The sequence below is a fragment of the Aedes albopictus genome, chromosome 3 (assembly GCF_035046485.1).
Source record: "Aedes albopictus strain Foshan chromosome 3, AalbF5, whole genome shotgun sequence".
Lineage (NCBI taxonomy): Eukaryota > Metazoa > Arthropoda > Insecta > Diptera > Culicidae > Aedes > Aedes albopictus.
Window position 1 is genome coordinate 20,347,962 of NC_085138.1, and position 26,875 is coordinate 20,374,836.

The following is a 26,875-nucleotide window of genomic DNA, read 5'->3' on the forward strand; positions in this document are numbered from 1 at the left end:
TTGCTTTTACTCCGGTCCGGAAAATGTCTTTGCTCGTCCCGCTGTTGTGTAGTTCCGCTGTGTGATAGCTCCCCGCATAACAAATTACAATTTGCCTTAATCTCCACACAATAAATATCTTGTATGTGTTAATGTTAATATACCACACACAGTTGCTTTCATGTTCAACAATATGAAGGTCTGTGCATTCGACTGTATTCAATGGTTTAATTAACCCATAGCAAGTGGTAACAATGTATTATATTGTGCAGTTATTGTTAAGTTATATGAGGATGAATATTTGCGAGAAATGGTTGCAAAATAGAAGCACAGTTTGTCAAATGGTTTACATTCATATTTGCCCAACACACTGACACATGTGCATTCACCTAAATTTTACTAATGTTGCACAATATGACAAACAGTTTCGGACAGGAACAGGATCCAACAGAAAAGTGGGTGTAAAAAGAATCAGCGTAAACGAGCTTGAGTGCAGTGCCTAAATCTTTGCAGCAATTTCTTATGCTAGATCACTGTCCATATTCTATAACAATCCTAGGATATTTAAAATAACAAATTTTGCATTTAATGCAAAGTATAAAAGTAGTACCAGTACCGTACCAGTTTAATGAGCCACCCTATTCTGCACAGCAAATATGTACATACAGATAAAGGCAAAAAGAGCGATCATGCACCATACTCTCCGCCTCGGTCAATGCCATATTGCCATGTCGCTATTTAGTGTAGGTAGTGAGTCAGAACAACGCTGGACGCAAATCGGTCGTGTAATCATTCTCGATATTACCGGTCCCCCAGTGTAGGTGAAGTAAAATGTCCAATCCGTTGCTGGTGGTTCCCGCGTACGTTCGCAGTAAGTTGGAGGAAATCGCTTGGGAGCATAGCTTCGTTGGAGGAACGTACGAGATTTGCTTGGAGCCCGGTTCGAAAGTTGGCGATGGATTTATCGGACAGATGGTACGTGCCACGATCCGTGGCGACCGTCTGGTGGACGGAGACAGGTTGTTACGCGACCAGGTGATGAGGTTGATCTGCAAGGTGCCTCTGGAGGATCCGATACAGCGGGAAAAATTCAACTCGATGCTGTTGTTTGAAAGAGAAGTTCTGGTGTATAATGAAGTTCTGCCGGAGTTTGAACGCCTTCAGTTGGCCAAGGGGCTGTGGCGTGGGGACGACGTGGGATTCTGGAACTTCCCCCGGTGCTACTGGGCTTCGTTTGATGCGGAACAAGGTGAATCGATGCTGATCATGGAGGATCTGGTGGAGCGAGGGTTGGAACTCAAGGATAAGTATGTGCTGGTGGATTATGATCACGTGAAGGTTCTTATGGTGGCCCTGGGCAAGATGAATGCCTGTTCGTTTGCGCTTAGGGAACAGAAACCGGAAGTGTTCGAGAAAATCAAACGTTTGGACGATTTGCTGAGCGTTATCATGATGACGGAGCAGACCAAACCGTTATCCCGGAGAAACTGTGATCTGGCTGCATCGATCTTTAACGAAGAAGACATGAAGGAAAAACGCTGGAAGAACAACTTCTCGTCGCTGAAAGATTGCATTTGGGAGAAAACACAAAAGTTGATGGCCAGTCAAAAGGTCGAACCTTACGGCGCATTCAATCATGGAGATTGTTGGACCAACAACGTTATGTTCGGATATGACAAGGCCACCAATAGCGTCCAAGAAATAGTTCTCCTGGATTGGCAAATGGCTCGATATGGTTCACCGATCATGGATTTACTATCGTTCCTCTACCTTTGCGGTGAAATTGACTTACGGAGAGAGCATTTCAACGATCTCCTGCAAACCTTCTACAACGCATTCGCCACAACTTTCCGGGCGTTGGGTGGCCAACCGGAGAAATCCTTCCCCTTCGAAGCGATCCACGCGCAAATGAAACTCTTCGGGGCTCAGGTCGTGACGATGTCTACCTTTGCCTTTCCCATCTTGTCGAAACTGCCGGATGAGTTTTTCCGAAAGAACGCGGATCGGACCAAGGAGGAGTTTCAACCGCAATTTTGCCGGTACCAACAACTGATGAAGGACATTTGCCGCGATTCGGAGCATTTCGAAGATTTGGAATAGTAGGGATAAGTAGAACGCAATGACCAAATAACGATTTGAAGTTAAGGAAAAAGTATATAAAAAGTTTATAAATGAAGAAAATTAGACCTGAGTACTTAGAAACGCATAAAAAGTAAAACCATGTATCGCATATATTCTACATGATGACAGTCACTCGAAATCAAAACGCGTAAAAAATTGGCCACCCTGCTACGGTGAAATCGTATTGTTTGAACGTTTTAACGAGTGAGACGAAGGGGCAATGCGTCCACAGCAAAGCGGTGATAATGAAAAGGTTGTAAATAAAGGAGAGAATTTTTGATACTTTACGGCTCGACTGAAAAAGATGAGCGTGTATGAACATGTCACTGCATGTTGTGGTATCTGCTGATAATGACTAGGACTGGGACAACACTGGGTCGTTCGCTCTATCATGATACATTGACCAATCCAAATTCCTGTGTGGTAGTGGTTTGTGTTCAGAATTACCGTGTTAATCTATCTGTAAGAACTTTGTAAACATCTTTTGTTCTCACGTACAGTGTATCAAACAATTGTCCATACAGCAATTTTTTGTCAAAATCATTTTTCATTCAAATGTTATTAACTTTTTTATGCGTCAATCAAAAACGCTAAAAATTTGACCAATCATGAATCATATATTCAAGCTCCATTGGTAAAATTTTGAGCGAGATCGAATAAGTTTTGTGAAAGTTATAGAACTTTTAGTGAAACTTATTATATTTTTGAGCACATTTTTAAAACATTATATCTCAGTATGTACTCGATGAAATTTTTTCAATTTTTTTTTGTGTTACATCTCATACCTAAGGCTTTCGTATGCAGCTTTGTTTAGGGTTTTATATTCACTACAAAAAATATGAAAAATGTGCTTATGTAGCTGACGATGTTTTAAAATTTACCATATTTTGCACATATAATCTGCCAAACGTTTTCCACCAATAAAAGTGCATTAACTGAACGAAAAATCCATAGGACCTACTCTTCATATGTAGCTTAGTAGGTCCTGTATAAAAATATTACATTAAGAGAGTTTAAAAAAGTTGAAAACACTTGGCACTTTTATTGATCAAAATATGATAAATTTCCAAATGACACTCTGAACATATACAGATTTTTCATATTTTTTGTAGTGAATATAAAACCTCAAACAAAGCTGCAAATGAAAGCCTGAGGTATAAGCTGTAACACAAAAAAGATTGAAAAAGTTTCATCCAATACATATTAAGATATAATGTTTTAAAAATGTGTTCAAAAATCTTATAAGTTTTACTAAAAGTTCTATAACTTTCAGAAAACTTATCCGATCTCGCTCAAAATTTTACCAATGGAGCCTTAATATATGGGTTATACATGGTCAAAATTTCAGCGTTTTTGATTGACGAATAAAAAAGTTATAAACATTTAAATGGAAAATTATTTTGACCAAAAAATTGCTGTACGGACAATTGTTTGATACACTGTATATGGATAGGCTTGCAGTAGGTTTCGTGAGACTTTTTTTGGACAACTCAATTTCTCGTAATGAAGTCCCTCTAAGACCATATCACAGACAAACAGACGTAACACTTAGAACAGTTTTCTGATAAATCCGTCGCCCAGTTTACACTAGCTCCACCTGGTGAACATGTTCCACGAAACACTGTGTTGTGCAACTCCCAATGTGTTCTAAGCTAAGAACATCCCCTACTGTGTGTCCATAACACACATAGCGGTTGTGCCAGTAACGTAAAAACATGCTTATCACAACAAACAGCACAATGCATGAAGCAATCTCTGGAGAAATCGCACCAAAAACCCAAGAGGAATCACTACAGAATTCCAGTTGGAATTTCTGGAAGAATCCCTGGATCAATTAGTGGAGAAATCACCGGACAAATCCCTACAGGAATTCCTCAAAGAATCTTTTTTAAAAACGCAGACACCGCCTTCAGCCAGAGGCTGCACAGACTGAATTGAAACTTAAACACTAGACAAGGGACACACGGAGCATGCACCAGTGGATACGGAGAAGCAACTATTCTCACGAAAAGTTTCATCGCCCGGAGCGGGAATCGAACCCTCACCCCATAGCATGGTGCGATTAGAAGCTTGGTGACCCTAACCGCACGGCTACGAGGCTTGTAAGTAGTTTCTGTACAAAACTCTAGAGGAATTCCCGGATAAACCTCTTGATTTTTTTCTCTGATAAAATCCCTGCTGCAATCTACGAAGAAATCCCTAGAAGCATCCCTGCCTAGAGAAATTTATGGATAAATTTTTGGAGTAATTCCAAGAAGAATCCTAAAATGATCTATCATTGAAATCCCTGAAGATGTCCCTGTTGGGATGCTTTAGGAAATTCCTAGGGAAATCCACGAAGGAATTTCTGAAAAAGTATGGGGAGCAATTCCTAGAGGAATTCAAGTAGATAAACCTTAAGAAGTTGTAGCATATGAAATCAATGAGAATTTCCAACAAAAGAACACTGGATCACCTACCCTGTCAAGAGTTTCCCAAATGAATCTCAGAGGGAGTTCCGAAACAAATCACAAGAGAAGTTCTCGAAGCAATACCAAGAAATGTTTCGGTGAGAATACCAAAAGAAAATCCCGCTGGAATCTTTGTGAAAACCGTGAAGGAATTTCTGGATAAATTGTTTGAATTCTTGGAAAAATTACTGAAGATATTCATTTTTTTTTCTAAGAAAGTCCTAAAGAAATCGCCGAAAAAAATCTCTGAATAAATCCCTGCTATATTTTGTGGAGGAATTCCAGCAGAAATTCCGGAAAAGGCCTAAGAGAAATTCCTGAAAGAATCCTCATATACATTTATGGATAAATCCACGGAGTCACTTCAGGAGGAATTATTGGAGAAATCCCGACAGAAATGTCAAGATAAAAAAGTTTCTGTAGATTCCTTAAAAAAGTTCTATCAAGAAAGCTACCGAAAACATCTGGACATATCACAGGAGGAATTCCTGGAATAATTTTAGAGAAATATGTGAAGGTATTCTTATATAAATCTTCTGAAGTATTCCTAGAGGAACACTACGGCAGAAATGGAGAGGAAAATGGAAGAATAACAGAAGAAATTCCCGAAAGAATCGTAGCAAGAATTTTTGGAGGATTCCCAGCCGAAATTTCTGAAGGGATCCTGAGATAGATTCCAGAAAGAATCCATAGAAAAATCCCTAAGAAAAATCCTGGATAAATCCACGAAGTATTCCTTCGAGAAACATTAGGAGAAATCTCTACAAAAATATCTGGATAAATTCCTAGGATTTTTCTGTACAAATTCGTGGAATTAATTCTACAGGAACACCAGCATAAATTTCTGGAGGAATTACAGCTCAATTCCCGAAGCAATCTCGAGAAAAACTTCTGGAGGTATCATAGGAGGAATTCTTGGGTAAGTTCTTGGGGTAATATCTGAAGGGATTCTTAAAGAAATGTCTGGAAAAAAAATCTTGAAAACCTGCAGGAATTCCTGCAGGAACACTAGCAAAAATTCCTGGAAGAATTCCAGTAGAAATTTCTAAAGGAATTGAAGCAAAAATTGCTCGAGAAATCCCTGCAGTTTCTAATAAGAATTCTTGAAGGAATCCCAAGAGAAATGTATGGTGGAATCTTCGGAAAATACCTGGGGATATCCCTGAAAGAAACCCGACAACCGTTCCTGAAATAATCCCTGCAGAAAATTTACAGCATAAATTCCTGGAGCAAGCCCAACAAGTATTCCTGGAGGAATCCCTGGAAGTATCTCTGTAAATAAGCAGCAAATTTAGTATTTTTTTCTATTTTAGGTAACTGAATCAGTCGGCGTGAAAATTTGTTTGCAGAAGTTTTTTGGGCCGGATATGGTTCTTATGGTGGTTTGAGAATACGCCATTTTGGTCACGGAGCTGTTCACTGACAGTCCAACGAGCTGTTTACATGGACTTGGTCTCTGGCGGAGATTCGGCAAAACTGTTTATGATAGAATTTCAGTACAACATGAGTTTGATGATTGATTTTGTACTAGTAAAGTTCAGCTGTTTACTGACAATAGGTCAACTACCCAGGTAACATTTTTTAGTCAAATAGACTAGAAGAAGTTTTTAGAACCGTCATAAAACCAAAATAAAAGGTATCAGGTTTTATGACAGTTCTAAAAACTTCTACAAGACTTATTAGCCATCAAAATGTTGCTTGGGTATGCTCTCGTATACCGTAGGGCAGTTACGAATATACGTTATATCGAAGAAATTCGCTGAAATTTCCGGTACGAAGGGTCCATGGATCGAACCCAGATATCGTCTGTATGGTCTTGACGAGCTGCCGCATGATAACCAATTCAGATCTACTTCGCCTAAGTTGCTCATTAAGTTATTAGCATTAAAAATTACTTTGTTTTACAGTGTTCGAAATTCTCTAAAGTGTCACGCGACGCGATGAGAATTTCCCATATGATTCAAGAGCTCCTTATCATTGATTGCTATGCATTTCCTTACGTGCGAATTTTCGGTTCGCTACGCGTGACGCATTGACTATGGTCGCCATTTAAACTCATATCGCCTCGATAAACCAGAAATACATGGAGCAATTTTGAAGGCAAAAAGCTCGTTGTATGTGGCACAATCTATCGGTTTTTATTCATCTATTAAACAATAATATCCCTGCTTCCGGCCCTCGATTTATTGTAGTAAGGTACATATCTTCTCGGGGTCTTCTACAGATACCCGTATCTTATCAAGTCCCGAATGATGGCCGCCATCCGAGTTTTGTACTTTTCTTCGGAGTCTGTCGCCTCGTTCATATCCGGAACGCAGACCATCGGCACAATAAGCAATGCCATCAGGATGCCGAACTTGCCGCAGGCCTTGAGTTGCCGCAGCAAAGCGGTGAAGGGGAACTGACGGCTAGGATCTCCACCGAGTTTCTCCAGCAGCTGCCCTAACGAGTTGTAGTAGATGCGAAGCATTTCGTCGTAGTGCTGGCGGCGGAACGCTTCATCGGTGCATACGAAAATGAAGTACAGTAGGTCGAGCGCTGGCGATGCGTAACGGCAGAGTTGCCAATCAAGGAGCACGATTTCGGTTGGTACACCTCGCTGAAAGTTACGAAACAGGTTAGAACTTCAGAAACTTTAGATGAGAAGCAAGATTAATTACCTTATAGGAGTAGATCATATTGTTGATCCAACAATCCCCGTGTCCCAAGACTGCATACGGCTCGGCATATTCTGCACTGGTGATTGTAGATATATCGTCGAACATAGTTTCCTTAAGCTTCAACAGCTTTTGTCGAGCTTTCTCTTCATGAGATTCTAGGGTACCAATCGCTCGGTCTAACGACATGTTCATCATCATTATGAATCCTTCGTTCGTTCTCATCATCGCGTTCAGGGGATCAGGTACTTTGAACTGTTCGAACACTTCCGGTCGTTGTTCCCTCATCGCAAATGAAACGGCATGTAGTCTACCAAGCTGAATCATCAGCAGACGGGCATGCTCGTAGTTGGTCGGCACCAGCTTGTTCCACATGCGGTATTCCTTCAGCCGCAAGTCATCCATAATGATGACAGATTCTTCTTTGGGTAAATCCGCATAGGCTAGATAACACTGGGGAGCGTTGAAGAACCCAATGTCCATCTCTTCAGTAACACCCTTCTCCCGTTGGAATTCGTACATGGCCGGGAGCAATTTGGAGTACGCCATAACTTCACGATCGAAGAGCGGCATCAAACCGAACTGGTGACGATGGGCATCGTTAATCGGTGGAATCTTGCACAGAACTACCAGCTTACGGTCACCTTCGGTGATGGTAGCTCGGAACATTTCCGCCACGAAGCCATCACCCTTACCGGAACCTGACTCGAACGTAATTTCAAATTGACCAGGTGTGAAGCCTTGTTCTGGAGCGATTCGAGCGACTGCGTCATACATGAATTGTGGCATTCCGTCCGACCGCTTCCGGTAGATCACCCCAGGCACAGGGACAGCGATTTGTGGTTCAACATCCGTCGGGGTCGCTTCAAGTTGAACTTCTACTGAAGTCATCACTGGCTGAACCTGTTGAGAGATTTCTTCGGCATCATTGCCTTCTGCACTGGGAGCTACGGCTTTTACTTCAGCATCCTCCAAGACCGTTTCCACGCTAGCATGCTGTTGCTCTGTGGACACTTGCTCCGACGCTGTCGATGACAGGGCGGACCGTTCGTGAACTGGAGTTTCTTCACCCATAGTACGTGTTCACTGTTTGCTCTCGGGTCGAAACTTGAAGCCGTACTGAACCTGTTGCGTCAATCGGAGTCTTTCGCTTTTAGTTACGTTCTATGGGGGATTATTTGGTGATATCTGCTATCTTATCAAATTCATTTATCAACGCAAAAAGTTGTAGGTTGGTTGTGAGAGGTTAGGCAACACCGTTTTATGAATGGAAGCCCGTATCGACGTGAGTTACTTGCATTTAAGGTGAAATGGGTGCGCGTTCAGGCCTTACCTCAAATATGGTGATTTTTCAAGATACATAATTCTGAGCTGTTTTTGCGTTATCCGAATCATTTGCTTCTACGATTCATTCAGGGACTCCATCGAGAATTCCTCTTGGAATACCTGTATCAATTCTTCCAAGGATTTCTTCAGCTGTTCTTTTATGGATTTCTCAAGATATTTCTTGAATACACTTCTAAAGATTACTTCGACTGCCTGATAACTCATACCAAAAATTTCTGCAGAGTTTTCTCTAGCAATTCCTCCTAGAATATCTCTAGAAATTCTTAATATGATACTTCTGCGGTTCTAATAGGGACTTCTCCATGGATTCCTCCAGAATACCTCTATCGATTCTATCGTATTCCTTTAGGCATTTATTCAAGGAATTCCCCCCGCATGCTTGATGGGGTTTTTCTAATAATTCCTGTGGATATTCTTTCAGCAATTGCTACTATGATTTCACTGGAAATTGAAGAACTCTTGGTGGGCCCATTCAAGACAATCTTTCATGGATTATTCCAGAAGTTCCTCCGGTGATTCTCCCAAGAACATCTTTAGAGATTTTATCCAGCTGGGATCCGTCAAGCAATTGCAACTGCGGTTCTATCAGCAATTCCTACTAGGACTCCTCCGGAGATTATTTGTTTCATGGATTTCTAGAGATTTCTCATGGGATGTTTTCAGGACTTTTTGCTGGGATTATTTATGGCAATATTTCGGACATTTTTCCAGAAGTTCCTCCGGTGAATCTTCTTAGAATTCATCTACACGGTGTTCAATAAGTTCGGATACATAGTAAAATTAAATTTATTTCCCATCTGTAATTCAGATTTGGAAAGTGAATGTATTATTTGAAAGCTCACATAATACTCATCAAATACAGTATATGTTTTGAAATAAACTGTCCTTTATCCTTTTGTAATAATTGCAAATGTGTCTCAAGTTCCTTTCGGCCGGCACGCACGTCTGTCATTGGTATTTCGACTAGTTTTCATTGACTAATGGTGTTAAGTTAAATCAAATTAGGTTGTTGTCCTCAGCATTAGTGGTAGCAACTATGGCCATACGAAATAATCTATAAGATTCAGATTGGATGAAGTACGGACTCATTTTATTTTGTTCTTTAAAATTGCTAAAATTGCCGCTGTACCTGGTTTAATGATTTTTGTTTTGTCAAAATGCAAGGCTGCGTTATATCTCATTTTAATCCATTATTATCTTTTCCAAAACTTGATTATATCCCTATTGTGGCAAATTTTAATCAAAATTGGCTTTATATAATGTGTTTATGCCTTTTTCATAGATTTAAGCGCATTTTGACTAAACTTGCAAATGTATCACCATATTATCACTTAAATAGCAGTGTAAAGCTTTTGTCTATTAATTTAGTTATTTTAATATAGTATAGTGAGATGTAAACTCAAAATTCAACGGTTTAGACTTCTGTAGCTTGAGCAACTTACCGAAAATTATTTCAGCGTGCCGGAGCTAACAAACTTTAGATACATCTAAGGCTTACAAAAAAAGGTAGAAAAAGACTTTATTCAAAACCATATGCTATATTTGATCAGTGTTATATGACCTTTCAATAAATACATTTACTCAAGGTTGCAATGATTCATTTTCAAAAATTTACATTCATTTGCTATTATCTCGAGCATGCTATCGAAAAACAATGTATGGATGAATTGAACCTTGTAGTTTTATCTGAAAGTTCGCCGAATAGCGTTAGGGTCGCACACGCATACCAAAGTCGTGAGAGAGCTGTGAAGGCAACTCTCCACGCGGTGAATATAAATTTCATTCACGCTGTGGAAAGTTGACTTCACAGCTCACTCACGACTTAGGAATGCGTGTGCGATCCCAATGTTATTCGGCAAACTTTCAGATAAAACTACAAGGTTAAATTCATCCATACATTGTTTTTCGATAGCATGCTTCTGAACTGAGATAATAGCAAATGAATGTAAATTTTTGCAAATCAATGGTTGCAACCTTGCATTTACTTTGAAAATCTGAATTACAGATGTGAAATTAATTCAAGTTATATGGTGTATCCGAACTTATTGAACACCGTGTAGAGAATTTATCCAGGGATTCTTCCAGTAATTTCTCATAGAATTCCTGCAGAAACTCTTCGTGACCTTCCTCCAGAAATTCCAGGCTGAAATTCCTCAAGCAATTCTTCCAGCTATTCTTGCTAGGACTCCTCCAGAAATCCTAACTGTGATACTTCAAAAATTCTGCTAGGGATTCCTTAAGAGCTTTCTCTTGGCTTTTTTTCTGGGATCCATCCAGGCAATCTTCCTGGAATTCAGCAGCAGTTCCTTCGGTTGCTCATCCAAGGATTTCTCTAAGGACTGATCCAGGATATTTTCCAGCGATTTTATCCGAAGATTCCTCCACAAATTTCTCATGGAATTCCTGTAGAAACTCCGCTTGGTCTTCCTCGATGGATTCCTAAAACAACTCTTTCAACGATTGCTCCTTCAAATATTCTAACTATGGTTCCTCCAGGAATTATTTTTAGGAATTTATCCTGGAATTCTTCCGAAAAATCTTCCTGAGACTCTTACAAATACCCCATTCGATTCTTTCAGGGCATTCTCTGTGGATTCCTTCAGAATACCTCTACCGGTTCTTCCCGGGACTTCTCGATGTATTCCTTCAGGTATTTCTCTAGGGATTTTTCTTTGGATTACTCTAGGCATTCCTAATGGGGTTTCTCTAGAGAATCCTGATTATTTTCTCCAGCAATTCCTAAGACTTTTTTCTAAAATTTGTACAATGATGCATCCTTCGAAAATTTTTTCCAGAGATTTTTCCTGAGAATCTTCCAGAAGTTCGTCCGTTGATTCCTCAAGGAATTTTGATTCAAAGATTCTCTCCTGAATGTATAATGGGATTCCTACAGGAATTTCTGTTGGCCTTTCTCCAGGAATTCCAGCTGGAGGATTCCGCAAGCAATTCCTGCTGTGGTTCTTCCAGCAATTCCTCCTAGGACTCTTCCAGAAATACTTACTATACTACATCCCGGAATTCTTCTAGGGATTCTCCTAAGAATTTCTCCTGCGATTCCTTCAAAAATTCTGGCTGGGATGATTCAAGGCAAGGATTCTTCCAGAAGTTCCTTCGGTGTTTTTTTCTAGAAATTTCATCTCGGATTTTTTCTTGGAGTTTCCTCCAGGAGGAACTCCTCTTGACCCACATCCAGGAGCTCAAGCTGGGATTCCACAAGCGATTCCTGCTGTGATTCGTTTCGTGCCTCCTGAAACTCCTCCACAAATTACTGTGATTTCTGCAGGAATTGATCTAGGGATTTCTCCTGGCTTTCTTGCTGGGATTCTTCTGGGCACTCTCCATATGATACTTCCCGACATGCCTTTGGTGATTCTTAAGGCGAAACTGGAAGCATTTTCTAATTTTTTTGGATTTGATTTTTTATTAAATAACGAAGCAATATTTTCAAAATCGGTTTTCGTGCACATGTAGATTATGGATCAAGGTATCTTCTGATTTTTTTTGAGGTGGGAAATGTTTTCCATTTTTGCAAAAACCATTTTTTTTGTGAAATTCCATTCAAAAATGGATTCTGCAAAAACGAAAAACATTTTTCACTACATACATACCTTGATCCATACTCTACATGTGCACGAAAACCGATTTTGAAAATATTGCTTCGTTATTTAATAAAAAATTAAAAACCAGAAAGTGAAGAAATTCTTCAAGTTTCGCCCTAATGGAATTTTTCTAAATAGCCATCCAGGCATTCCTCCATAGATTGCTCAAAAAGTTTCTTATGAAGTTACTTCTGAAACCGTCGCGGCCTTACTCCAGAAATTCCAGCTTAAGGAATCCCAATGGAAATCTCCTGAAAGAATTTCAGGAGACAGCAAATCTCTAGTGAAATCCCATCAGGAATGCCTGGAGGGATCCTAAAAGAAAATCCTTCAATATATACCAGGAGGAATACCTAGAGAAACCCCTGGTGAAATCGGTTGATGTTTTCTGGAGAAATCCATTCAGGAGTCCCTGAAGAAATCACAGGAGAAATGTTTGGAGGAATCCAAGGAAGATTGCCCGCAAGAATCCAGCAAGAATATCAGCAGCGATCTCACGAGGAATCCCTAGAAGATGTCATGGAGGTACACCAGCTAGAATTGCTGGAGGAGTCCTTGGAGGAATTGCTGGAAGAACCGAAGTCTTGCTGGGATAACTCAAGCAATTAATGACGGAAATTATTCAGCAATTCCTAGAGGATTCAAAAGGGCAATTACTGCAAAAATACCATATGAAATTCTTGTGAAATCCTAGCAAAGATACTTGAAAAAAAAACCTGGTAGGTGTTCCTGAAGGAATCCCAGCAAGAACTCCTGGAGATATTCTGAGATGATTTGGATAAACTGTATAATGCTTCTTAAAGGGACATTCTTTCCCGAGGGAAGCATCTCGGAAGAAATTTCTAGCACAATCTCATCAGGTATACCTGGAGGAATTCTAAGGAGACTTCTCAAAAGATTTCTCCAACAATTTTTTGAAGGGACGACTGCTCGGGTTCTCTGAAGATCCCTCTAAGGATCCCTCCAGGATTTCTTCCTGGAATTCTTCTCCAAGGATTCCTCTTGCAATACATCCAGTATATAGCAGGGATTCCAAAAATACCTTCTGGAATTTCTTTGGGATTTTTTTTTTGAGATTTCGATGGAATATCTCCAATAAGTATAAATATTGCTCTTAAAAGTCCTGCAGGAATTGCTGATGATTTTCTGCAGATATTGCATGCGAAACCCAGAAATAAATCAGGAGGATACCTATTACCTACCTGAAATGTCTAGAAAAAAACACCAGTAGCAGTCCTGGAGCAATTCCAGCCGAAGTTCAAGAGGATTTCCAGTAGGAATAACTTACTTCTGAAGAAATCCATGAACAAATTTCAGCAGGAATTGCTGGACGAGTCCTAGTAAGAAATTCCTATTGGTAATGCATGAACATTTGAGGAGTCCAGGTGCAAAGGGGTGTAAGTGACCATTTTCTCGATTTCGTGTTTAAAATCTTATAATTTTAAACTTTTAGGAACTGTTTCGAGATTATTTTTACGATGAATTACAATAAATCGGAGAAAATTGGGTCGATTTTGAAATTTTATACATTTTGCATGGAATGAAAAAATAATTGAAAACTTTAAACCTCATTTACTCGAAAGTTGATTTTTGTCACTTACACCCCTTTGTTTCTAACTCCATCAATTCTTGTGTAATTCCTTGTAGAAATTTATGGAAGGATTCGAAGAGGAATTCCTGGAAGAATTCTTGGTCAACACCTCTGGAAGAAGCACAGGAGAAATTTCTGGGAGAGTCCGTGGAGAAATCCCTTCAAATGTCTCAATGAGAATTTAAGGAGGAATCTTTACAGACATTCTTGGAGGATTTTTGAGAGCAATATCTGAATGTATCCCTGGAAGAGTTCCTGGAGAAACCCTTGAAGCTATTTTTTTTTTCAGAAATCCTCGCTGGAATCGCCTAGAGAAGCTCATCAGGTACTCCTGATGGCATTCCTCTTGGAATTTCCTCAAGGAGTTTTAAACATATTTTTATACATATTCCTTCTGTGATACCTTCGAGGACTCCTCCAGAGATTTCTCCAAGCAATTCTTCTTGCGATACATTTATAGATTTCTTCAAGGATTCCTTAAGATTGTTTTTCCTACTCCTACTCCTACTGGAATTTCTCAAACATTTTCACCTGGGATGGCTCTAGAAATTCCTCTTGAGAGCCCTTCTAGAATTCCTGGAGGATTCTCAGCAGACATTGCCTGAGAAATCTCAACAAAACTTCATGGTGGATTGCAGGATTGGACGGGACAAGTTGAGCACCCTTAGGATCACGAGGAGTTTATTGAAAGTGAACGCAAGTTTTCGAAGTATCTCTCAGTAGTTTTTTTTTTCTATATCATATTTTCTATCACTAATCAACACGACAGGATTCAAAATTCACAATAAAGATGATTCATTTCACTAAACCAAAAAGATGTGTTATGGTCAGCTCGAACATACTGTGGGACAAGACGAGCACCCCTACGGGGAAAAAAGAGCACTCCATTAAAATAACAATATCTATACATACATATAAAAATGCAGTGACATACGTGGGACCGCGCATAACTCGCGAACGGAACGTCGGATTTGGGTCATCTTGGTTTTATTCTGTTAGTTTTCACCCAAGGAAGGTTTATGAGGCAAAAAACATGGAAAAATTGAAAGTTTTTGAAAATTGATTTTTTATGCAATTTGTTTATGGGGACTTGGCCTTGGCTAGAAACTTGAAACGTCAAAAACGCAGTAGGCAAGACAAAGTTTGCCGGGTACAGCTAGTTTTACCTTAAAATTGGCCACACAGCGAGTGATACGCAACCGAAAAGTTGCAGAGGATGCGGAACCTATGTTTTAGCATTATTGGTGTGATTACTATAATTTCTAAATGTGTTCTGTATTCCCATGAGAGGTGCTTATCTTGCCCCACTATAGGGAAAAGAGTTAAATCGAATAAAATATAATGTTTTTCTTAAGAAAATCTTTTCTAATCTAAGTAAAAATGTTCTGCAGTAATGTTGGCTGATAACAAGAATTATGGTAAAAATTTGATACTGGCTCTAAAACCTTATTTTGATCTGAACATTTCTTACAAGAAAAAGCTAAAATCCATGATATTGACTAAATTGACGATATTTTTCCATTCTTTCATTACGAAGTATCTTTTATCAGGTATAAACAAAAATTATCATTAAAGTAGTGAAACGAGGGGTGCTCATCTTGCCCCGGATGGCCATCTTGCCCCGTCCTACCCTACTAGAAATTTCTGAATGTTTCCAGCATCACTTCTAGAGAAAACTAAGCAATAATTCCTAAAGGAATTTCAAGTTGCTTCCCAGCTAGAAAATTTAGAAAAAAAATCTGAAATTATCGTCATCCCCGAAGGAATCAAAACAGGATTTTTTTTTAAAGAATCGCAGTTGTAACCACTAGCGTGGCCAGCTGCTCCTTATTTACTCGTTCTCAGGAATAAACACGAGAAAGATGGAAGAGGTGGAACTTCCTCTCTCTTCCATTCCTCTCTTTCTCATGTTTATAGAAGAGAATGAATGAGAAATAAAAAATAAGCCGAAGGTAATGGCTGTAATTGGGTGAGGTATTCCAGCAATAATTTCTGCAAAAATCATAGGCTCCCTACAGGAATTTACCCAAGCATACTTCAGGCTGGCTTTTTGGGATTTCACCAAGTTGAGATGCAGGTGCTGTTTCACTTGGAGCGTTATTCCAGTACGAAGAAAACGCAGAAGGCGGTGTATTCCATCACAAAGAACAACTTTGTAGAACACTCGAAAAATCCTAAAAATCCATTAGAAAAGTTTCATCAGAAAACCTATTACACGGGGTCGTCCACAAACAATGAAACATTACTCTTAGTTGAGCAAATAAGGTAATGGTTTGTTCGGCAAACTTTCCAATAATACGCTTTTCTGCAACTTTGTAGAAAACACCAACATCAACACTATCTTCGTTTTTGAGAAAAGTAAAATCCTTTCGCACTTTTAGGTGGATTAATCATCAAGGTGAAAATTCCAAAGTAAAGAGTTATGTATATAGAACAAACTGTTCTAAGACTTCATACCTCTAAATTCAATACTTGAAGCTGCAAAAAAGGAGTATAAGATTCAATCAAATTGTATGATTGTATGATCTTTGATTGATTGATTTAGCTATATTATAGAGACTTTCAGCCCTTGGCTGGTTCGTCTCTCGTATGAAAGTATGAAAGAGTGAGGGAGCGATCGTAATGGCTAGTTTCATAATTAATACATTATTTTCGAAGGAAAATAATAAATTGTAGTTTATAAATATTACAGTGCTAGATTATCAGATAATTTTTTAAAGGCTTTTAGAAAACATCTATTGTGTGGAGTGCAATTTGATAATGAGCAACATATCTCCAGCGTGTTTGAGAGTATCACCGAGCTGCCAGCACGGTGTCAACCATAATAAGTGTTGTTAAAATACAGATTACAAATTAATTGAGAAAAATCATTGAAATTCAACTTGGAAATATATTTGATAACAATGTTTCTAAAGCAATAAGCTCAAAAATTATTAACAGTCTACTAAAATCAACTATTTTCCATGGATGAGTAAGAATGTCAGGAACTTGAATCAAACAGATAGTTTTACAGTGTTACTCTAACCTGCCGACCAGATCTTTTGGATCGAGTAGACGCGTCGCGCAAAGCGACATGAATTTCCCACGGTTTGTTTGTTAGCTCCTTATTATCGACCATTATTTCCTAGCGTGTAAGTTGTCGCAACGCTTCGCGTGACGCATCCACTATGGCCAGCACCCTACCTCATATCGCCCTGATAAACGAGGCACAAAGGCAATTTCGAAGGCAAAAAAGCTCGTTTCATATGGCACAGCCTATCGATTTTTATTTATCTGTTAAACAATAATATCCCTGCCGCTGTCGCTTGATTCGCCGTATCTCCTCGGAATGCCCACATGTCCTATAGATATCCGTATCTTATCACGTCCCGAATGATGGCCGCCATCCGAGTTTTGTACTTGTCTTCGGATTTTGCGCTGGTAATGAACGACGTGTCGAATTCTTGCGATTCTTTGTACTTCTCTGCCGCCTCGTTCATATCCGGGAGGTCCTGGTTCTCGATGCAGATCATCGGCACGATGAACATTGCCATCAGAATGCCGAATTTGCCGCAGGCTTTGAGTTGCCGCAGCAAAGCCGTGAAGGGGAACTGGCGACTTGCGTCTCCACCAAGTTTCTCCAGCAGCTGCTTCAGCGAATTGTAGTAAATGCGGAGCATTTCGTCGTAGTGCTGGCGGCGGAACGCTTCATCAGTGCATCCAAAAATGAAGTACAGAAGGTCGAGCGCTGGCGATACGTAACGGCAGATTTGCCAATCAAGGAGAACGATTTCCATGGGTACACCTCGCTGAAAATTACGAAACGGGTTAGAACTTCAGAAACTTTAGATGAGAAGCACGATTAATTACCTTATAGGAGTAGATCATATTGTTGATCCAACAATCCCCGTGTCCCAAGACTGCATACGGCTCGGCATATTCTGCACTGGTGATTGTAGATATATCGTCGAACAGAGTTTCCTTCAGTTTCGATAGCTTTTGACGTGCTTTCTCTTCATGGGGTTCCAGGGTACCTATTGCTCGGTCCATTGACATGTTCATCATCATAATGAATCCTTCATTCGTTCTCATCATGGCGTTCAAGGGATCAGGTACTTTGAACTGTTCAAACACTTCCGGTCGTTGTTCTTTCATTGCTAAGGATACGGCATGTAGTCTACCAAGCTGAATCATTAGCAGACGGGCATGTTCGTAGTTGGTTGGCACCATCTTGTTCCACATGCGGTAGTCCTTCAGCCTCAAGTCATCCATGATTATGACAGATTCTTCTTTGGGTATATCTACATAGGCTAGATAACACTGAGGAGCGTTGAAGAACCCTATGTTCATCTCTTCTGTAACACCTTTCTCCCGTTGGAATTCGTACATGGCCGGAAGAAATTTGGAGTATGCCATAACTTCACGATCGAAGATCGGCATTGAGCCGAACTGCTGGCGACGAGCATCGTTGATCGGTGGAATCTTGCACAGAACTATCAGTTTGCGGTCACCTTCGCTGATGGTAGCTCGGAACATTTCCGCTACGAAGCCATCTCCCTTGCCGGAGCCTGACTCGAAAGTGATCTCGAATTGACCAGAGGTAAATCCTTGTTCTGGAGCGATTCGAGCGACGGCGTCGTACATGAACTGTGGCATTCCGTCCGACCGCTTCTGGTAGGTCACGCCAGACAGAGGGACAGCGATTTGTGGTTGAACTTCCATTGAAGTCGCTTCTGGTTGAACTTCCATTGAAGCCACTTCTGGTTGAACTTCCACTGAAGTCACCACTGGCTGTACCTCCTGAGGGATTTCTTCGACAGCATTGTCTTCCGCACTGAGAGCTACGGCTTCCACTTCAACCGTGGGTTTCACATCCTCCAAGACCGTTTCCACGCTAGCAGACTGTTGCTCCGTAGACACTTGCTCCTCTGCTGCCGATGACAGGGCGGAATGTTCCTGAACTGGAGTTTCTTCACCCATAATGTGCGTGCTCTGTGTTTGCTCTCGGATCGAAACTTGAAGCCGTACTGAATCTGCTGCGTCAATTGAAGACTTCACTTTTGTTCCATTCGATGGGGGATTACTTGATGATATCTGTTATCTTATCGAATTCATTTATCAACGCCGAGAATTGTAGGTTGATTGCAAGAGGTTAGGCAACGATATTAGATGAAAGGTGGCCCGTATAAGGACATTGACGCGAGTTGCTTGTTTTCGATGTACACCGGCAATCTATGCGTATTGTGAGCAAAGACTTGTGACAAACACTTTTTGCAATTCACCGTAATTTTTGTGCAATCATGCAACCGAACTGAATTATACTTAAAGAACCGTTATCACTCTGAAAGATTTTACACCAGACTAGACGCGCATCTAAACTGAACTGCTTCGCAATTAGCGCCTATGAATATGATTTCACAATTGCCGATTGCCGCCTTAGCACGCGCTCATTCATATTTTAGCCTCCACGCGCCGTTGAAGTGTGCGTTGATCAACATTAACGATCAATCAGTGTGTAAACAGATTCATTAGCATTCGCGCAGTCATCTCAGTTGACGCGTTTCTATACCAGAGGCAGCGTGAGAATTCTTCGTTTCTATTTGTTCTTCTTTGTTGCTTTACGTTCCCACCTGGATTTGACAAGTTTTTTTCAACCGAGTGTATATACTATTGAAAATATTCTCAGTTTCCTATCACAGGATTTTTAAAGGCTCGACCAGAATCCAAAAATCGAACCCGTTATTTTTATGCTGAAGACCAGGCGCCTTACTCATTAGGTTAAATTGACACGCCACTTAAACTTATTCAAGTAAATACCTGTACCGGATCTACTTAAAGATTTACTTTGGCACTACCGTCACAATAATTAACAAAGATGCCAAATGCCATTTCTCGATATTTGTTTCAAATAGCAAAGCATGGGTTGTTAGGAGTCCTTAAAAATACATATAAGTAATACCTGTAACACGTTTTACTATCATTATATTGTGATCCGTATAGACACAAGACAACTCTAAACCATTCTCTAAACTAACTCAAGCTCCCAAATTCATCAAATTCGAAAACAAGCGATTACGGCACCGATTGATTCCGTTATTTTTGTTTTCATGCGTGCTTGTTGGAAGTGAAACAAAACAAACAGCGCTTCAATTATTTTTATTCGTATGATGAGAATGGGAGCCACATGCTTAATTAGGGAACCAATAACCTATCTGTTCAAAACAAATAGAAAAAGGCTTGGAAAAAGGACTGCCGGATAATATTACGGCTTACTACAAAAATGTCCAGGTATCTCAAAAGTTACTTGTATTTTTCTCTTAAGCTCCCACTCTTACTAGATCTAATTCAAACTATTTTATTTGGTAAGACCATGCTGAGCGTGCTTGGGTCTAATTCCTGATCCATGATCCCTGAAAGAGAGAATCCATAGATGACGTTACATCTTCATTTTATATTTTCACAAACTTTATACACGGCTCATTACATTATCGAAAAGTCGTCTCCTCCCCCCGCATGACTATTTGGGGATTCCAGGAAAAGTAATCTGGAAGAAGTCCTTGGAAGAAACCCGTGGGAAATTCCGGAAGGAATCCCTGTAAAAATCTCGGGAGAATTCGTTGAAGGAGTTCCTAAATGAATATCAGGAGGAATACCTAACATAATGCCGGAACCAGAAGGAATCCCCAATGAATCCCTGGAGAGCCCTTGAAGGAATCTTGAGAGGATTCCCTAAAGGAAATCCGGAAGAATCAATGAATGTTTCCCGGGAGGATGCAACGAAGCATACCGGAGAGAAATGCCTTAAGGAATCCATGGAGGAAGCCCGGAAGAAATCTCAGAAGGTTATCTCCAGGAATAATTATGAAAAAAAAAACTCTGAAAGAATCCCCAAAAGAATCATGGAGTAATCTCTAAAGAATCTCAAAAGGAGTCGCTTTAAATATCCTAAATGATTTCCTCGAAGAATCCCGGGAGAGATCTCCGAAAGAATCCTGGAGGAGAGTCCCAAGAGAAATTCCTAAAGGAATCATTAAAGGAATGCCAAGATAAGCTAATGACGGAATCCCGGAAAAATCACCAGAGGAATCAATGAAACATTTCAAGGAGAAATTTGGGAAGAAATCCCTGAAGCAGTCTCTAAAATGGAAGATTTCCATCGATATCACGGGAGGATCTTCATCGAAATCCTGGGAGGATTGCCATCGAAGTTCTGGAGAATTCCCATTGAATCTTAGAGAGGATTTCCATCGAAATCCGAGGAGGATTTCACTCTAAATTCTGGAAGAATTTCCCTCGAAATTCTGGAAGAGTTTCCCTTGATCTCCTGAGAGGTTTCTAGAAGAGTTTCCATAGTAATCTTGGGAGGATTTCCATCGAAACCACTTGGAAGATTCTTATAGAAATCCAGGGGGAATAGCCATCGAAATTCTAGGAGGATTTCCATCGACATCGAAATCCTGGAATGGTTTCCATCGAAATCCAGGGAGGATTTCCATCGAAATCCAAGTAGGATTTTCATCAACATCTTGGGAGGATTTCCATCGAAATCCTTGGAGTAATTCATTGGAAATCCTTGGAGGATTTTCTTTAAAATCCTTGGAAGATTTCCCTCGAAATCACTGGAGGATTTCACTGAAAATCTTTGGAGGATATCACTGAAAATCTTTGGAGTATTTCTCTTGAAATCCTGAGAGGATTTTCAGGGATATACTCCAAGGATTTCGATGGAAATCCTTCCTGGATTTCGATGGAAATCCTCTCAGGATTTCCTGAAATGATTTCCATCGATATTCTGGGAGGATTTGCATAGAAACCCAGAGAAGATTTCCATCGAAATCCAGGGAGAATTTCTATCGTAATCCTTGGAGTATATCCCTGAGAATCATCTCAGGATTTCATGAGAAATACTCCAAAAATTTTCAGTGAAATACTCCAAGGATTTCGATGTAAATTTTCCCCGGATTTCGATGGAAATACTCTCAAGATGTTAATGAAAATCCTACTTGGATTTCGATTAAAATGTTTCCAGGATTTCGATGGAAATCCTCCTAGAATTTCGATGGCTATTCTCCCTGGGTTTCGATAAGAATCTTCCAGAAACCTTTCAGGAGATCAATGGAAACTCTTTCAGAATTTTGAGGGGAATTCTCACAGAATTTTGAATCCTGGGAAGATTTCCCTCGAAATTGTGGAAGTGTTTCCATCCAGAGAGAATTTCCATGGAAATTCTAGGAGGTTTCTCATCGAAACCCTGACAGGATTTCTATCGAAACCCCTTGAAAGATTTTCCTCGAAATCCAGGGAGGATAGCCATCGAAGTCCTAGGAGGATTTCTATCGAAATCCTGGGAGGTTTTGCATCGAAATCCTGGGAGGATTTCCATCGAAATCCTGGGAGGATTTCCATCGAAATCCTTGGAGTATGTCCCTTGAAATCCTTGGAAGGTTTCCCTCAAAATCATCGGAGAATTTCCATCGAAATTCAGGGAAGATTCTCATCGAAATCAATGGATAACTTGCGTTGGAATCCTGGGAAGATTTCTCTCGAAATTCTTAAAGAGTTTTCATTTTCATCCAGAGAGAATTTCCACAGAAATCCTGGGAGGATTCTCATCGAAACCCTGAGAGGATTTCCATCGAAACCCCTTGGAAGATTTCCATTGAAATCCAGGGAGGATTGCCATCAACATTTTAGGAGGATTGCCATCTGAATATAGGGAGGATTTCCATCAAAATCCTAGGAGAATTTTCGTTGGAATCCTGGGAGGATTTCCCTTGAAATCCTGGAATGATTTCCATCGAAATCCTGGGAGGATTACCATCGAAATTTAGGAAGGATTTCCATCGAAATCAATGGAAGATTTCCGTTGGAACCCTGGGAGGATTTCCTTCTGAACCCTTAGAGGATTTCCCTCAAAATCCTTAGAAGATATTCTTCGAAATTCTTAGAGAATTTTTCTCAAAATCCCGGGAGTATTTCGTTTGAAATCCTTGCAGGATTTCCCTCAAAATCCTTGAAGGATTTCTCTCGAAACTCTGGGAGAATTTCCCTCGAAATCCTGCGAAAATTTTCTTCGGAGTCATTTGAGGGAATCCAGGTACAAAGGGGTGTAAGTAACAATTTTGTCGAAATTAAGTTGAACATATCAAAAAGTTCTTCAAATTTCAAACTTTTCGGAGCTTTTTTATGATTATGTCTACGTTGGTTCAAAAAATTACAATAAATAGGAGAAAATTGGGTTGGTTTTGAATCTCCATACATTTTTATGGGTCGAAAAATTGGTGCAAAACTTTGAGCCTTTTTTCTCGAATTCTTGGGATGTATTCCCACCGAATCTTGAAAGGATATCCCTCGGTATCCTGCAAGGATTACTCTCGAAATCGTGAAAGGATTTTCCTCGAAACCTGGGAGAATTTCCCTTGAAAATCCAGGATGAAATCTTCAGTGCAATGTTTTAAAGAAAAACTGAAAATTCAGTAAACAATTCCGGAAGGAATTAACGAAGGAATTCTGGGAGGTATTCCTGATGGAATCCCGGAAGAAAACCCAAGAAGAAATCTGAATCTCGGAAAAAAAACTCATAAAATAACCTCGCATTGAATTCCGTGGCAAATCCCAGAAGGATTCTTGGGAGAAAAAAATGAAGGAATCCCGGGGGAAAACCCTGATGGAATGCTGGAAATTCTCCTGATGGAACCTTGGAATAAGTTTCTTTACAGAAAAATACACTAAGAAGCCTTAGGATCAATCTCTAAGAAATACCCGAGAAGCATCAATGAAGGAATCCCGGAAAGAACCTCGAAAATAATCCTGGGAAAAATGCCGGAAGAAATTCATAAATAAAAGAGTCTCGGCCTCGGGAGAAATCTATGAGAAAACCGCGGGAGGCATCCTTATTGGAAACCTGAGAGAAATTTCTAAATCAACCTCTGGAGAAATCTTCAAAGGAATCTAGTGTCGAATCAACGAAAGAATGTCGTAAGGAATCACGGAAGTAATCTCTTAAGGAATCCCGGAAAAAATCCTAGAAAGAATTTCTGAATGAATCAATGAAGGAATTCTCAGAGGAATTTAAAAAAGCCCGAATCAAATTCCTAATGGAATCCCGAGAGAAAACCCAAAAAAGAATCCTTCAAATTTCCGGATGGAGTCTCGAAAATAATCTATACGGACGAGAATCGGGTAGAATAATGTAAGTAAGTAAAATTCTCAGTAAAGTAAGTAATGTGAAACTCCCTAACAATTTTTAGCGAAGAATTCGTGAACAAACTCGAAGGAAGAATTGGACGCGACCAGCCTGAACGAAGGCAACTTCTCAAACTGAGAGTTCAAGATTGCTATTTCTGTTTCGTGCGGATCTCTGGGAGTACGTGACCGGGACCTGCCCAAAAAAAATATATAAACGAACGTAGCAGCGGCTGGTCTTGGTCTTGGCAATTGGTCTTCTGGTCGATGACAACCAATGGAAGTTGATACAAGGCACTACCGCCTTCGAAGGAAGTTTGCGAAAGCCTCAGGAGAAACACCGACACGTCGAAGGTTTTCATACTCAAGAAACGTTGCGATATGCGTTACACTGATGGCGAGGACAACGAGAAGCACTTTACGGAGATGTTAGATCTCTTCGAACGGCTTTCGGTGACGTGGTAACCAAGTGCTGGACGCTAATCTGCAGGTGACGATGGTCCTCAGAAGCATGCCAGATTATTTCATTACAACCGCTCTGGAAAGCCAGTCGTATGATGTTCGATCTCGTGAAGACGAAGTTAATCGATAAAGTGACCAAGCGAAGTTGTTCCAAGGGAGCACAGTCGATGTTGAAATCAGGTACAAAGAAGCATATTATTTACCATCACTGCAAAAGGGACACAAACAAAAGGGCTGCCGTTGGCTGATGCCGGACCAGAAAGAGAAAACTCGGAAAAACTTTATTGGCTCGATAGGTAAGATGATCAAGGCAAAGGTAATTCGTAGCAGCTATGATGAATACGCATTCATGGTCAAGGTCGGCGGTAGCTCAGATTCATTGGCAACTGATTCTGGAGCAACCTCACATAAACATAGGAACTGGAGATGAACCAGCCTCGGGCTGAAAGTCTCGATAATAAAGACATAAAAAAAAACATAGGAACAAACACGCTGGATGACGTCAACGAATCTGGAATCAAGACGAAAAACGCTGGCTAAGGTATATGCCGTGTTCAGTGTGCTGATCCCAATAGTTCCGGGAACATCATAACCCTCAACAAAGCGCTGCTTGTTTCCGATCTCGAAACGAACCTGTTCTCAGTGAGATCCGCTTCGAAGAGAGAAGCGGCGATTGTTTAGATGCAGCCATATGTCGCAATTCTAAGTGGCGGTTGAAAAGGTCTCCGGAGAATTGGTCAATCTTCAACTGACGCACAATGCAAATCTGGCTCAAGGTGTAGGAGGTCATTCGAAGAATATTGTCAACATGCGTGGCAGAGGAATTTCTGCCAAAGCGACCGGAATCGAGATTGAGAATAGCTGAGTAAAAGCCGTCTGTGGAAGTTGTTGAATTTACCTTAAGTTTACCTTTGTCAAATAATTTCGAGAAGATTGACGAAGCAACCAATCCAAATGTGCGGATCAATGAAGACTCAATCTGCTGGTGTATTTCGGTATTTCATAGTTATACTGGACAATTTCACACGCAAATCAGAAGCAACTGCGTTCATCAAAACGTGTAAGAGGTGAGGACAGCATTTGGAAGAGACCACCGTAAATAATTCGATCAGACCAGGGTGGCGATCGATCAAGAACTGGCTACATTTTGCCATTAACATGGTATTCGACAGCAGTTCAGCGCTGCTGATGCTCGCTGGAGTAGCTGAAAGGAAAAACCGATTATTAGTTGAGATGGTGAGAGTATTGAGCAGATGCAATCAACACAACGTACTACCTCCAAAATCTTCTGCCAACCAGTGGTTGTCTCGGAAACGTTTTTCGAGTTGTGGACGTCTAAGAAGCCAAAGATCATTTCTCGCGCTCAGTATCATATGGGCGTATCTACAATGATCGATTTCTCTTCATCGATTTTCTCTTCGGCTCATAACTTGACCGGCAAATCATTTTTGGTTGTTTTTGTTGTTTTAGATGCTAGTCCTAGTCGTCCTTCACCGAAATACACCGAGAGATCATCCGAATATTGGTCGTATTTGGCGGAATAATCCGAAGAGAAAATCGATGAAGAGAAATCGATCATTGCAGATACGCCTGTATGATACTAAACGCGAGATTTCCGATTGTTACGTGTAAATCCCGAAGAAGAAGCGTTCAAATTCAAAATGGATGAAAATGACATTCGTCGGTTATTCGCAACAGTAGAAGAGCTACTGTTTCCTGGATCTAGCGACCAACAAGTTCATAGTGCCACGTGAGGCCAGGTTCATCCTAGCGAAAAGCTCAGAGGCCGTTTTGCAGTGAGGACAATTATTATGCTTCGGTTGAAGACAAAGACGAGAATCTATGAAGTTCCAACCGGTCGAACATGTGTGTTCCCCCCTTTATGATATGGAGAAGCTATGCTGGCTTCAACCCAAGAAGATGAACCCCGTATGTATGAAGGAGCTCTGCGCAGTAAGGAAAGTCGATAATGATGCAAATCAATGGACGAAGAGTTTGCTTCCCTCGCACAGATCTCAACATGGGACATTGTGAAGAAGCCTACACTGCAAATTTTGTTTGCTGGTATTCAGCAAACTTTGCTGATTTCATTCAGCAATACAAATTTACTGAATATCAGCAATTATTTTTCAGCTTGCTGAATCTTCTAGCAATTTTGGCAGTTGATCAGCAACGTTGTGCTGAAATTCAGCAAAAATTTTGCAAAAATTCAGCAATTTATTTCGCTGATTTTTTTTTTTGAAACGCTTCCATTTCAAAAAAATTGGTGTGTATGATTCAGAAGTCGATCGGATACAAATCAGTTTAGGTAATCCGCTCGAAGGCGCAACTAGCAGCACAGGGCTATAATCAAAAGTTTGGTGTTGTTTACGACAAGGTTTTTATGCCTATGATAGGGCACATTACGCTACGGACCCTGTTGGCAATTGCTGATGGTTGGTCCCTGCAAATCAGGCACATTGATGTCTAGTCCCCATGTGTGCATGGGGACCTCACGTAGACTAC

At 40.4% G+C, this 26,875-nt stretch overlaps 4 protein-coding genes across 4 annotated transcripts in view; 2 read left to right on the forward strand and 2 right to left on the reverse strand.

Annotated features, from left to right (window-relative positions):
• The window catches only part of LOC109428072 (G-patch domain and KOW motifs-containing protein), a 122,879-nt gene that overhangs the window by 11,715 nt on the left and 84,289 nt on the right, over positions 1-26,875 (forward strand). The gene's annotated exons all lie outside the window — the stretch shown is intronic.
• On the forward strand, positions 676-2,200 carry LOC109428074 (uncharacterized). The gene has a single exon (XM_062856336.1). The coding sequence runs from the start codon at positions 811-813 to the stop codon at positions 2,077-2,079; it is 1,269 nt and encodes a 422-aa protein (XP_062712320.1). The 5' UTR covers positions 676-810; the 3' UTR covers positions 2,080-2,200.
• LOC109418295 (uncharacterized) lies at positions 6,663-8,519 on the reverse strand. The gene is made up of 2 exons (XM_019692459.3): positions 7,211-8,519; positions 6,663-7,149 (listed from the first exon to the last, which is right to left on the reverse strand). The coding sequence occupies exons 1-2, from the start codon at positions 8,279-8,281 to the stop codon at positions 6,769-6,771; spliced, it is 1,452 nt and encodes a 483-aa protein (XP_019548004.2). The 5' UTR covers positions 8,282-8,519; the 3' UTR covers positions 6,663-6,768.
• Positions 16,984-19,122, reverse strand: LOC109428071 (uncharacterized). Its single transcript, XM_019703746.3, has 2 exons — positions 17,594-19,122; positions 16,984-17,532 (listed from the first exon to the last, which is right to left on the reverse strand). The coding sequence occupies exons 1-2, from the start codon at positions 18,701-18,703 to the stop codon at positions 17,086-17,088; spliced, it is 1,557 nt and encodes a 518-aa protein (XP_019559291.2). The 5' UTR covers positions 18,704-19,122; the 3' UTR covers positions 16,984-17,085.

Excerpts from the sequence above, each read along its gene's own strand:
- LOC109418295 (XM_019692459.3), bottom strand. The coding sequence starts at position 8,281 with ATGGGTGAAGAAACTCCAGTTCACGAACGGTCCGCCCTGTCATCGACA. Across the intron at positions 7,150-7,210 it reads ATATGATCTACTCCTATAAG|CGAGGTGTACCAACCGAAAT; the intron begins GTAATTAATCTT and ends CGTAACTTTCAG.
- LOC109428071 (XM_019703746.3), bottom strand. The coding sequence starts at position 18,703 with ATGGGTGAAGAAACTCCAGTTCAGGAACATTCCGCCCTGTCATCGGCA. Across the intron at positions 17,533-17,593 it reads ATATGATCTACTCCTATAAG|CGAGGTGTACCCATGGAAAT; the intron begins GTAATTAATCGT and ends CGTAATTTTCAG.
- LOC109428074 (XM_062856336.1), top strand. The coding sequence starts at position 811 with ATGTCCAATCCGTTGCTGGTGGTTCCCGCGTACGTTCGCAGTAAGTTG.